The 13,774-nt window shown below is 44.7% G+C and overlaps 2 protein-coding genes across 2 annotated transcripts in view; one reads left to right on the forward strand and one right to left on the reverse strand.

Annotated features, from left to right (window-relative positions):
* SMYD4 (SET and MYND domain containing 4) overlaps window positions 1–1,724 on the forward strand; it is a 53,217-nt gene extending 51,493 nt beyond the window's left edge. Inside the window, exon 12 of the mRNA XM_067472155.1 lies at window positions 1,573–1,724. The gene's annotated coding sequence lies outside the window, so the exon portion shown is untranslated. The remainder of the gene's footprint in view (window positions 1–1,572) is intronic.
* WDR81 (WD repeat domain 81) overlaps window positions 1–13,413 on the reverse strand; it is an 18,280-nt gene extending 4,867 nt beyond the window's left edge. Inside the window, exons 1-8 of the mRNA XM_060756754.2 lie at window positions 13,363–13,413; window positions 7,211–10,608; window positions 7,013–7,120; window positions 6,737–6,933; window positions 4,580–4,770; window positions 4,330–4,483; window positions 1,617–1,743; window positions 1–95 (exon numbers count right to left, since the gene is read on the reverse strand). The exon at window positions 1–95 is cut by the window's left edge and continues 544 nt beyond it. Coding sequence (XP_060612737.2) covers window positions 1–95; window positions 1,617–1,743; window positions 4,330–4,483; window positions 4,580–4,770; window positions 6,737–6,933; window positions 7,013–7,120; window positions 7,211–10,607 — 4,269 coding nt within the window. The 5' untranslated portion in view covers window position 10,608; window positions 13,363–13,413. The remainder of the gene's footprint in view (window positions 96–1,616; window positions 1,744–4,329; window positions 4,484–4,579; window positions 4,771–6,736; window positions 6,934–7,012; window positions 7,121–7,210; window positions 10,609–13,362) is intronic.
* Window positions 13,414–13,774: the final 361 nt, after the last annotated feature.

A 13,774-nucleotide genomic window follows, 5' to 3' on the forward strand; every position in this document is an offset into this window, starting at 1 on the left:
GCACAGCTGGCTCCGGGGGCCCACGCCGGGCAGGGAGAGCCCCGCCAGGTGACCCACCGTGGCGTGGTTGGGGACGACGGCCCGCATCACTTCCCCTGCAAGAGGAAGGAGGGTATTGGACGTGGAAGGGGTCGGCATAGAAGATACCCCACTGAGACACTTATGGATACAACAACAACAACAATAATAATAAATACAATACGTATCTATTATTATTATTATTATTATTATTATTATTATTATTATATTTATACCCCACTTAGATCCTTATATATACTTATGGATACAATAATAAAATAATAATAATAATAAATACATATCTATTATTATGATTATATTTATACCCCACTTACATCCTTATATATACTTATGGATGCAATAATAATAATAATAATAATAATAAATACAATACGTATCTATTATTATTATTATTATTATTATTATATTTATACCCCACTTAGATCCTTATATATACTTATGGATACAATAATAATAATAATAATAAATACAATACATATCTATTATTATTATTATATTTATACCCCACTTAGATCCTTATATATACAGAATCGACATAGGAGATACAACTAATACAATACATATTATTATTATTATTATTTATACCCCAGTTAGATTCTTATATATACAGAATCGACATAGAAGATACAACTATTACAATATGTATCCATTATTATTATTATTATTATTATTATTATATTTATACCCCACTTAGATCCTTATATATACAGAATTGGCATAGAAGATATAACTAAAACAATACATATCTATTATTATTATTATTATATTTATACCCCACTTAGATCCTTATATATACTTATGGATACAATAATAATAATAATAATAATAATAAATACAATACGTATCTATTATTATTATTATATTTATACCCCAGTTAGATCCTTATATATACAGAATCGACATAGGAGATATAACTAATACAATACATATTATTATTATTATTATTATTTATACCCCAGTTAGATCCTTATATATACAGAATCGACATAGAAGATACAACTAATACAATACATATCTATTATATCATTATTATTATTATATTTATATCCCACTTAGATCCTTATATATACAGAATGGGCATAGAAGATACAACTAATACAATATTATTATTATTATTATTATTTATACCCCACTTAGGTCCTTATATATACAGAATGGACATAGAAGATGCAACTAATACAATATTATTATTATTATTATTATTATTATTATTATTATTTATACCCCACTTAGGTCCTTATATATACAGAATGGACATAGAAGATACAACTAATACAATATGTATCTATTATTATTATTATTATTATTATTATTATATTTATACCCCACTTAGATCCTTATATATATATACAGGAATCAACATAGAAGATACAACTAATACAATGCGTATCTATTATTATTATTATTATATTTATATTTATATCCCACTTAGATCCTTATATATATACAGAATCGACATAGAAGATACAATTAATACAATACGTATCTATTATTATTGTTATTATTAATATTATTATTATATTTATACCCCAGTTAGATTCTTATGATGCACGACGAAAGAGGCGGGCGGCTCCTACCTAACAAGCAGGAGAAGGGGACGAAGGTCATGTAGGCCATTTCTGGGCTGAAGACTTTCTGCAGCTCCAAAAGAGCCAAGGGGTCCGGGGGAGACGTCCTCACACCGGGGGGCTGCAGCATCACATCCTGGGTGGGAACGAAGGAAGGAAAGAAGGAAAGAAGAAGAATAGCAAAGCAATCACTGGGCCATGAAAGTGCCATTTATTATCATTATTATTATTATTATCAGTATTATTATATTATATATTATTATAATATATTATTATTGTGTATTATTACCATTACCAGTATTATTATATTATGCATTATTACAATATGTTATTATTATGTATGATCATTATCAATATTGTTATATTATATTATGCATTATTATTATGTATTTATATCTCACCTTTTCTTTTCGCAAGGAGACTCAAAGTGGCTCTGTATGCATTATTAGTATTAGAATGAATTATTATTATTATTACTATTATTATTATATAATTATTATATTATACTGGTTGCTCTGGTTGCTCTGACTGGTCGCTCTGACACAACAAATAAATAAATAAATAAATAAAAATATATTTTACTTTATTATTATTATACATTATTATTATTATTTTATTATTATTATTAATACTATTCTATGATTATTATACAATATTACAATTTATTTATTTATACCCCATTTTTTCTCTCCACCAGGAAACTCAAAGTGGCTATGTATCCATGATTAGTATTACAATTAATAATAATAATAATATGTGTATTCATACCCCACCTTTTCCCTCCACCAGATGACTCAACATGCCTATGTATCCATGATGTATTAGAACGTATTATTATTATTATTATTATGTGTATTCATAGCCCGGCTTTCCCTCCCCCAGATGGCTCAACGTGCCTATGTATCCATGATTAGTATTAGAACATATTATTATTGTTGTTGTTGTTGTTACTGTTGTTATTATTATTATTATTATTATTACGTGTATTCATAGCCTGCCTTTCCCTCCCCCAGATGACTCAACATGCCTATGTATCCATGATTAGTATTAGAACGTATTATTATTATTATTATTATTATTATTATTATTATGTGTATTCATAGCCCATCTTTCCCTCCTCCAGATGACTCAACGTGCCTATGTATCCATGATTAGTATTAAAATGCATTCTTACTATTATTATTATTATTATTATTATTATTATTATTATGTGTATTCATAGCCCACCTGTTGAGACTCAGCGTCTGTCTCATGCACCTACTACTAGTAGTAGGAGGAAACGTAGCTTAGAGAATGATGAAGCTCAGCGGCAGCTGAAAAGGATCAGGGATTTGTTCCTAGAGACGACCGATGAGGAGGATTTTGCAGGTTTTACTCGCGAGGAGATGGAGCTGGATGATTACAGAGGTGTAAAAAGAGTAGCCAGCAGCTCAAATAGCGATGTAGGATCTGTTGCTAAACGCCTGAGAGATGTAGCAGATTGTGGGGAATTTGACAGTGAAGAGGAAAATCTGGATTGGACTAAAGTGCAAGAAGTCATGGATGTCCTTAACGCCCCCACCTCAAGCGATGAATTCCAGGGGTTTCAGGATAGTTGGGATGTAGATAATTCCTTGCAGGATGGAGCACGGAGTGCTGACTGGCAACAATGGCGCAGCATGGATTCACCTGAGGAATTGGACCCAGCTGACAGTAACTCCAGCGATTCGGATGAGATTTAAGCAGCAGCTTGGGGACAGACTAATCGCAGAGTTCAAAGTGTCGCATGCCGTGTGCCTTGTGTTAACTCCTGCCTGAGTTCTTGTGGCAGCTTCGTGTTACCTGATCCTGTGAACAACCCTGCTGGTTCCTGACTCGTGAGTCTTCTGTGCTTTGACCCTCGGACTGCCTGACTACGCCCCTGCTTAATCCTGATAACTTCGTTGAACCGCTCCTCATGAGGATTGCTGTATGCGGTTTCGTTGGCTTTTGGAATGGACTATGTTTTCCTGCTGAATTCAAGCTGTTTGTTTTAGTTTAAGACTGACTTTCCTTTTCGTCAGCCAAAGCTGACGGGGACCGCTTTGTTTACTTCTCTGCTGCCTGCAAGCCTCTTTAATTTAAATCTCTGAAGTGAAGAGTCTCCTTTTGTTTTGTTAATAGACATTAAACACCTTCTTTTAACTCTAACGGTGCCGTTTGTGTTCCTGCCTGGCCTGGGTCTTGACACCACCTTTCCTTCCACTAGATGACTCAACGTGCCTATGTATCCATGATTAGTATTAGAACGTGTATTATTATTATTATTATTATTATTATTGTGTTCATAGCCCGCCTTTCCCTCCACCAGATGACTCAACGTGCCTATGTATCCATGATTAGTATTAGAACGTATTATTATTATTATTATTATTATTATTATTATTATGATGTGTATTCATAGCCTGCCTTTCCCTCCATGATTAGTATTAGAACGTATTATTATTATTATTATTATTAATAATAATAATATGTGTATTAATGCCCTGCTTTTTCCCTCTACCAGGAAACTATATATCCATGATTACCGTAGTATTGAAACTCATTATTATTATTATTATTTAGTAATAATAATAATAATAATAATAATATATTATTATTATTATTATTATTATTGTGTATTCATACTCTGTGGCTCTGAATGCATGATTAGTTTCCCTGCCTTGACCTGGCCAGAAGGATGACCCTTCTCTGGGCGACTCACCTGCTCCGAGACGGAAAAGCTTTGGAAGAACATGCGCAGAGTGTCGCTCAGGTGCAGCTGCGCCATCTCCGCCCCGATGCGCAGGCAAACCAGGGCAGCCAGACTGGCGGTCTTGAGGCAGAGGGCGGTCCGGGCTTGGGCTCCGCCGGGGAAGCTGAGAAGGGAGGCGGGCGTTAGGCCCGTCTGGATGACCTCTGGTGGTCCCAGTCTCAGCCAGTTGGGCTCCAGTATGGCCAAGTCCCCGCTTTACCTGATGGTGGGCGAAGTGAGGAAGTCGAGGGTGGGCAGCAGGACCTCCTGGCTGACTTTGGGGAGGATGTCCATCAGCGTGGAGTCCGAGAGGGAGGCCACCGCCTTGCGGGTCAGCGTCACGGCCGCCAGGAGAGATGCCTCTTTGCGGCTGTTCAGTCGCCCGGCAGACGCCCCACTACCCGGAGCCACCTAGGAGGAGAAGGTGATGTATAGCTCATTAGTCCCCATTGTCAATAATATTAAAAATTAACTCGGTATTTGTAATTACAAAAACGTGAAAGGGTTCAATGGATGCAACGATTCAGCAAAAGCTGCAGTTCAATATAAGTAGATGTGCCTGTAGGTTGGTGGGCCTCTGTGATAGTTTGCCTCAGTTGGAGAAAGGTCTCAGTCTGTGAGAAGGCCTCCCAGTGTGAGGCAGGCCTCAGTCTGTGTGAGAAACCTCTGTGTGAGATATGAGGGGCATTCATTAAAGATTTCCCCTGACCCACTTCTATTTATCACAGGACACATACCAAAGGAGACGTTTGCCTCAGTAGGAGAAAGGTCTCAGACTGTGAGAAGGCCTCACAGTATGAGGCAGGCCTCAGTCTGTGAGAGAAGCCTCTGTGTGAGATGCGAGGGGCATTCATTAAAGATTTCCCCTGACCCACTTCTATTTATCACAGGACGCATACCAAAGGAGAGGTTTGCCTCAGTGGGAGAAAGGTCTCATTCTGTGAGAAGGCCTCGCAGTGTGAGGTAGGCCTCAGTCTGTGAGAGAAGCCTCTGTGTGAGATACGAGGGGCATTCATTAAAGATTTCCCGTAACCCACTTCTATTTATCACAGGACGCATACCAAAGGAGAGGTTTGCCTCAGTGGGGGAAAGGTCTCAGTCTGTGAGAAGGCCTCGCAGTGTGAGGTAGGCCTCAGTCTGTGAGAGAAGCCTCTGTGTGAGATATAAGGGGCATTCATTAAAGATTTCCCCTGACCCACTTTTATTTATCACAGGACGCACACCAAAGGAGACGTTTGCCTCAAGTAGGAGAAAGGTCTCAGTCTGCGAGAAGGCCTCGCAGTGTGAGGTAGGCCTCAGTCTGCGAGAGAAGTCTCTGTGTGAGATACGAGGGGCATTCATTAAAGATTTCCACTGACCCACTTCTATTTATCACAGGATGCATACCAAAGGAGACGTTTGCCTCAGTGGGAGAAAGGTCTTAGTCTGTGAGAAGGCCTCACAGTGTGAGGTAGGCCTCAGTCTGTGAGAGAAGCCTCTGTGTGAGATACGAGGGGCATACATCAAAGATTTCCCTTGACCCACTTCTATTTATCACAGGACGCACACCAAAGGAGACGTTTGCCTCAGTGGGAGAAAGGTCTCAGTCTGTGAGAAGGCCTCACAGTGTGAGGTAGGTCTCAGTCTGTGAGAGAAGCCTCTGTGTGAGATACGAGGGGCATACAAAGCAGTTATGTATCTGTATTAGAATGTATTATTATTATTATATATTATTATTATCACGTTTATTTATACCCCACTTTTTCTCTCCACAAGGTACTCAAAGCAGCTATGTATCTGTATTAGAATGTATTATTATTATTATTATTATTATTATTATTATTATTTTGATTATTATTGTTTATTTATACCCCACTTTTTCTCTCCAGAAGGGACTCAAAGCTGCTATGTTTCTGTATTAGAATATATTATTATTATTATTATTATTATTATTATTATTATGTTTATTTATACCCCACTTTCTCTCTCCACAAGGGACTCAAAGCCGCTATGTATCTGCATTAGAATGTATTATTATTATATTATTATTATTATCATGTTTATTTATACCCCACTTTTTCCCTCCACAAGGGACTCAAAGCAGCTATGTATCTGTATTAGAATGTATTATTATTATTATTATTATATATTATAATTATTTTGATTATTATTATGTTTATTTATACCCCACTTTTTCCCTCCACAAGGGACTCAAAGCAGCTATGTATCTATTAGAATGTATTATAATTATATATTATGATTATATTATTATGTTTATGTTTATGTTTATGTATACCCTACTTTTTCCCCTCTGCATAAGGATATCAACACACCCAGGGAAAGCAATAGACAACCCCATGTCTGCGAATGCTTGCTTTGCGCCGATGGTGAGACTGACCAGGTAGGCAGCATAGGGCAGGTAGAGGTAGGTGAGGACAGGCTCCCCGTAGAGGTGTGCCAGGTGTGCCAGGCAGGCCAGGACGGGCTCCGAGACCAGGTCGCCCTGCACCAGCCGCTCCTGGAAGATGCTCCCGCCGCCCGGGGGTCCGCTCTCCTCAGACACTGCTCCGGGCACAAGCTGCTGTCTGGCGGGACCTGCAAAGAAAAAGGGGCGGTCAGAGCAGCGCCACACCGGCACGGACCCCCTCTTCCCTCTAAGGGACGACCCTCTTACCAACGTAGCAGGAGGTCAAGAGGCGGAGGAGGTTCCTGGCGATGTAGCGAGATGCCGTGGTGGGGCCGAGCTTGGCCGAGAGCCAGCGCACCATCTTGCAGGCCGTGTCTAAGGGAAAAGGAGACATAGGGTAACCCATTGGGAGAGGACGACAGCGCTACTCTCTGAATACACAGATAAATGGGAGGCGGGGCTCACCCAGCAGGACAGTCCGCTCGTTGTCGCCTGGGGGGTGCGGCAGACCCCGCTCGTCCCGCTCGGTCCCAGCGGTCGCCCCGCCATCCTCATCTTCGGCCTCGTCTAGAGAATGGCCGGCGGGTGTTGCCGTTGACAGGCCGTTGATGGGCCCTTCCTCCTCTTCTTCCTCGTCCTCCTCCTCCATCCCTTCTTCTTCCTCCTCTTCTTCCTCTGCGGGATGCTCTTCCTCCTCCTCGTCTTCCTCCTCCTCGTCTTCCTCGCTGTGCTTGAGGTCCTGGCTGCTGCCCAAGCTACGCTCCTTCTGGTCCTCCGCCTCGCTGGCGCTGCTCCGGTCGCTCGCCCGGCCCAGGCTACTCGAGTCACCTTCCTCGCCCGCTGGAGGACCCTCCGAGGATACGTAGAGTCCGTTCGGAAAGTCCTCGCCCTCCGTCGGGTAGCCCTGGTCGTGGAGGCTGACTCCGGAAAGGAAGTCCAGCAGCCGTTCGCGAGGGGCCGCCGACCCCTTGTCCTCCTCCTCTTCCCCGGGCCCCCCAACACCAGTTTCCTCCTCCTCCTCCTGCAAGGCGTCCGCACCGCCCCCCTCGGCCACCAAGACCTGCAGGATGTGGGGCAGGAGGCTGGAGAGGAAGACGGGCAACCCGAGACGGACCAGCAGCTGGGCCACGAAGCAGTCCGTGTAGAGGTAGAACCGGCCGCGGGGTCCACGGGGGTTCTCGTAGGCGGCCACCAGCAGCTTCAGCAGGTACTTGTTGGCGTTACGCGGGCCCAGCGCCCGCGCGACAGGCTCAAAGAGGTACCAGGCGGCGTGTACGGCGGTCTGCTCACCGGACATCAGGGCCAACACAAAGGGCAGCAAGATCTCCAGGCCCTCGGGGGTGACAGCGGCCAGGACGGCCTCCAGCTGCTGCCACAGGCGGAAGACCAGCTCGCGGCCGTGACCCTCCTCCGCCCGTGCGGGGCGCAGGCAGCAGGTCAGGACGAACCGGTGAAGCGCCGGGAAGTAAGCCGGGAAGGGCAGCACCCCACTGAAGGGGCTCAGCAGCTGTGCGGGGCTTGGTGGAGGCAGTCCCTGCCGTACCGGCTCGTACGCGAACAGAGGACCCTTCCGCCCGGCGGCCCCACTCCACGGCTGGCCCTCCTCCCGGAGCTGCAGCAATGTGTCCAAGAGGTGTTGCAAGGGTGGCGGGATCTCCTTGGGGTGCGAGCGGCACAGAGCAACGGCTGCCTGGTGGCGCTCCCAAAGCGAGGCCTCAGGACCCAACGTCCGCAGCCTGGGGGCGAAGACGATCTCAGCCACCAGAACGCCCAAAGCCTGCATGTCCCGTTGGAAGAGGTCCGAAAGGGAGACGGGCGTCCCGTCGAGGAGCTCCTCCGCCTGTTTTCCGGTCCCTTGCACCGCTCGCTGAAGGAAGGCGTGCAGCTTCTCCAGCTCCTCCAGCGGCTGCAGCGGGCGGAAGCCGTCGGGGAGGTGGATCTTGGCCTCCCCGGTTTCTGCAGCCAGACCTTTGTTCGTCCTCCGGCCCTGAGTCTTGCTTTCCGTGGGAGACGGGCTCGGAAGCTCCACTGGTGTCCCGCCTCGCCCAGGCGCAGGGAGGGCCTCCAAGGCTTCGGCCCCTTGTTCCACCTCCTCTTCCTCCAAGGTGATGTCGGAGGGGGGTCCCTCGAGGACGCGGGCCTCCCGGACGGCGGGGAGGAGGGGTCGGGCAGCGAGGGGGGCCTCGGGTGGGGGGAGTCCCGCTGGACGCCGGGGGTGTGGCTGATCGAAGAGCTGGACGACCCCAAAACTGGTCAGGTGGGTGTGGTTGTCCACCAAGTGGAGGCAGACGTTCTTCTCCTGCACGGCCGCCTGGCCCTGCAACTTGTAGCCGAAGGTCAGGTCGATCCAGTGGTGGAGGTCCTGGGACACCTCCTTGCTCTCCAGGAGGGCCCGGTGCGCGGCCACGAAGGCCTCCCCAGAGCCAAACCAAGGGGGCGCTTCCAGGTCAGGCATGTCTGGGTGTATGGAACGGAAGACGTCCGGGTCCGAGAAGAACTCGGGGATGCACTCGTCGGGGGTCCAGCCCTGCATTCGGCCCACGCTGGCCGGGTACTCGTTGGGCTCCCACTGGGAACGCACGTGGGCGCACAGCACCGACCGGGGCGTCCGGCGGGCCGTGTAGACGTAGTAGGTGATGTCCGAGAGCACGTCCGAGACGTGGTGCGGCACGTGGGGGGGCTCACCCGACCCCGGCCCCCCACCCCCGGCCGCGAAGGCCTGCTTGGTCATCTCGTAGGTGAAGTCCAGCTGCTTGTCGCCCTTGTTGAGGCGGAACTTGGACTTGCGGAGGTCGCGGAACTTCCCCTCGCGGGTGCTGAAGTCCACCACCCAGGGAAGCACCGGGTGGTAGTTGGGGTCGCCCGCCCGCCGGCCCGCCAAGCGGTTGAGATGCATCAGGTAGTCGAAGTTGCTCAAGCGACCAGAGACCCAGTCCTGGACCAGTTCTCCCAGCGATGCGCTGCCGGACGGCGCGTCGACCGGACAACGTTCAACTGGACTCGTGCTCTCTTCTTCTTCCTCCTCCTCTTCGTAGTCCTGCAACCGGACCCTGAGCCAAGCGCAGAGCTTCTCGTCGACGGCCACTTCGCGCAACGAGAGGGCACCACACGCTACCCCGGCTCGGTGGCAGGCCTGCATGGCTTGCAGCACCTGAAACAGGACGAAGAGAAGCTTGGCATGGCTGTTGGTCAGCTTGGCCGGGCTGAAGGTCACCACGTCATGGAGGCAGTACTGGACGTAGGGGAAAATCACATAGAGCATTTGGGGCGACTCCAGCAAGGCCTCCGCTGGAAGGAGGCTCGGGCAGGGCGGCGAGGACGAGGGGAACTTGCTCGGGGCGGGACCCTCTTTCGGGAGGCCGGCGCATGGGAGCCAGGGGCAACCATACAGCCTCTGGAGAGCCCCCCGGAGTGCCTCCAGTGCTGGGGTAGAGGTCACGCTAGGGGCCCGGGAGTAGGGCCGAGCGTGTAGGCGGTGCGCCCGCCGCCAAAGGTTGCGGTAGTTCTGGGCGGCCACTTGGCGCATGAAGCCGTGCAGCGTCTCCGGCCCCTCTTTGGCCTCGGCGCCGTGCCCGACCGCCATCCGGTAGCGTAGCCGCTCCTTCCGCAGGCCGTGGATCTCCACGCGCACCCATCCGGCGGGCAGCTTCTGCACCGAAGGCTGCAGGCAGGTGCGGACCTCCACCTCGCTCAGACCCTCCGGCCGCGGACACGGACCGGGTGGAAAAGCAGGACGCTCCTTCAGGCTGGACAGCCACTTCTGAGGCACCAACGCCACCAGGTGAGCACCGCCCGCCGCGGCCGCCAACTGACCACGGCTGATGCCCAGGTCCCTCTCCACTTGGCCTAGGAGGGCCTCCATCCTGCGGGAAGAAGAGGGCAGCCGGTCAGACTCCGGCCAACACAGTAGCCTCCAGTTACTATTACTAATATTTGACTTTATTTTTACCCCACTTTTCCCATTATTATTGTTATTATTATTATTATTGTCGAAGGCTTTCATGGCCGGAATCACTCAGTTCTTGTGGGTTTTTTCGGGCTATATGGCCATGTTCTAGAGGCATTTCTCCTGACGTTTCGCCTGCATCTATGGCAAGCTTCCTCAGAGGTGAGGTTCCTCAGAGGACCTCACAACCTCTGAGGAAGCTTGCCATAGATGCAGGCAAAACGTCAGGAGAAATGCCTCTAGAACATGGCCATATAGCCCGAAAAAACCCACAAGAACTGATTATTATTATTATTATTATTCTGCCTTCTTCCCTATATAGCACACATGGGCAAACTTCGGCCCTCCAGATGGTTTGGACTTCAACTCCCATAATTTCTAACCACTGGTTGTGGGAGTTGGAAGTCCAACTGGAGGGATAAAGTTGGCCCATACCTGGTATAAATAAATACATAATAATAATAATAATAATAATAATAATAATGTGTAATAATAATAATACATTTTAATACTAATCATGGTTACATGGTTTCCTGAGTCTTCGGAAAGCAGCGTATGAATAATAGACCAATAGATATTATTATTAAATTATTATTATTGTTATTATTTAATTATATTTAATAATAAAGACCAATAGATATTATTATTTAATTATTATTATTATTGTTATTATTTAATTATATTTAATAATAAAGACCTACAGATATTATTATTAAATTATTATTATTATTATTATTATTATTGTGATTTCATACCCAAAAATAGATATTATATTATTATTAAATTATTGTTATTGTTATTATTTAATTATATTTAATAATAAAGACCTACAGATATTATTATTAAATTATTATTATTATTATTATTATTATTGTGATTTCATACCCAAAAATAGATATTATATTATTATTAAATTATTGTTATTGTTATTATTTAATTATATTTAATAATAAAGACCTACAGATATTATTATTAAATTATTATTATTATTGTGATTTCATACCCAAAAATAGATATTATTATTATTATTATTATTATTATCTAGTCTTCTTCTCTATATAGGGTCTATATAGGCAGCTACCAGCAACAATACAACAGGTCCACATTATCCCTTCAATGGACTTTACAAAGATATTATTATTATTAGATTATTATTTATTATTATTTCCGCCTTTCTCTCCATAGAGGTGGGTGACAGCAAAAAAAAAAAACTTAGCACACAGAGCCCCCATGACCCACTCTACATCTTGGTGCAGTTTGGAAGAGGACAGACCATGGATGATGGGACATCAAGTACCCTTCCCAAGATCCACTCCCTTCCCAAGATTGCTCAACCCTCATCTAATGACCAATCTAGACCAAACTTGGCACACAGAGCCCCCATGACCCACTCTACATCCTGCTGCAGTTTTGGAGGAGAGTTGACCATGGATGATGGGACTTGCAGTACGTCTACTCACTTACTGAAACCACTACGACCCTAATCCAATGACCAGTCAAGACCAAACTTGGCACACAGAGCCAAGTTTCTACATCCTGCTGCAGTTTGAAGGAGGATGGACTTTGGATGATGGGACTTGCATTACCTTCACTCACTTACTGAAACCACTACCACCCTCATCCAATGACCAATCAAGACCAAACTTGGCACACAGAGTCCCCATGACCCACTCTACATCCTGCTGCAGTTTTGGAGGAGGGTTGACCATGGATGATGGGACTTGCAGTACGTTTACTCACTTACTGAAACCACTACGACCCTAATCCAATGACCAATCAAGACCAAACTTGGCACACAGAGCCCCCATGACCCACTCTACATCCTGCTGCAGTTTGAAGGAGGATGGACTTTGGATGATGGGACTTGCATTACCTTCACTCACTTACTGAAACCACTACCACCCTCATCCAATGGCTGATAAAGACCAAACTTGGCACACAGAGATCCCATGACCCACTCTATATCCTGCTGCTGTTTGGAGGAGGGTGGACCATGGATGATGGCACTTCAAGTACCTTCACTCATTTCCTGAAAACAATGCAGCCATTATCCAAAGACCAATAAAGACCAAACTTGGCATACAGAACCGCCATTACCCACTTTCTCTAGCCGGGTCCCCAAGCTAGTATATGTATAAATTCAACATTATCTCTGCAATGCAGCCCCAATATTTATATTTATTATTATTAAATTATTATTATTATTAATTTTATTTTTATCCTGCCTTTCCTTCTATATAGGGACTAGTAGCAACACACACACACACACATATATTAATTCAACATTATCTCTGCAATGCAGCCCCAATATTTATATTTATTATTATTATTAAATTATTATTATCCTGCCTTTCCTTCTATATAGGCACTTAAATGGACTAGCAGCAATATATATATATATATATATATAGGAATACAACATTATCTCTGCAATGCAGCTCCAATTCAGACTTTGCAGATATTATTATTATTATTTTACTTTATTTAATCCACTTTTTCCCCATTGCAAAACATACCTATATATATAAAACAATTCAACCTTCTCCTTGCAATGCAGCCCCCATTGCAAATATTCTTGCATTGCATTGCATAAGTTATTATTGTTGTTGTTTTGCTTTGTTTCCAATCCCACATTTAATAATAGAATAATGCTAATATTGAAGGCACAGACCTTCCTGGCTTCTGCTCTTCGCAGGTCAGCTGATCAGGGCAGGGTCACGTGACACAGAAGGAGAGAGAGAGAGAGGAGCTTGCAAAAGCAGGAGAGGCCCGCGCATGCGCAGAGGAGGTTCCCTCTTTCCCTCTGAGCACTGCAGCATTGGAACTTCTTAGAACTATTTTAAAAATATAATAATATATAATAATACCATTCAGACTTATAATACTTATAAGATTTATTTGTTGTAATAGTTTTTAGAGATTTATTATATCATTTATTATAGGGATTTATTGTATTATATTATTTTATATTATTTTATTTATATTATATATTTATATTATTTGATTTATTATATCATTTATTATAGAGATTTATTGTATTATTTATGTATTTATTTATATTATATATTAATTAGATTTATTAG

This window comes from Anolis sagrei, chromosome 11, assembly GCF_037176765.1.
Source record: "Anolis sagrei isolate rAnoSag1 chromosome 11, rAnoSag1.mat, whole genome shotgun sequence".
Classification (NCBI taxonomy): domain Eukaryota; kingdom Metazoa; phylum Chordata; class Lepidosauria; order Squamata; family Dactyloidae; genus Anolis; species Anolis sagrei.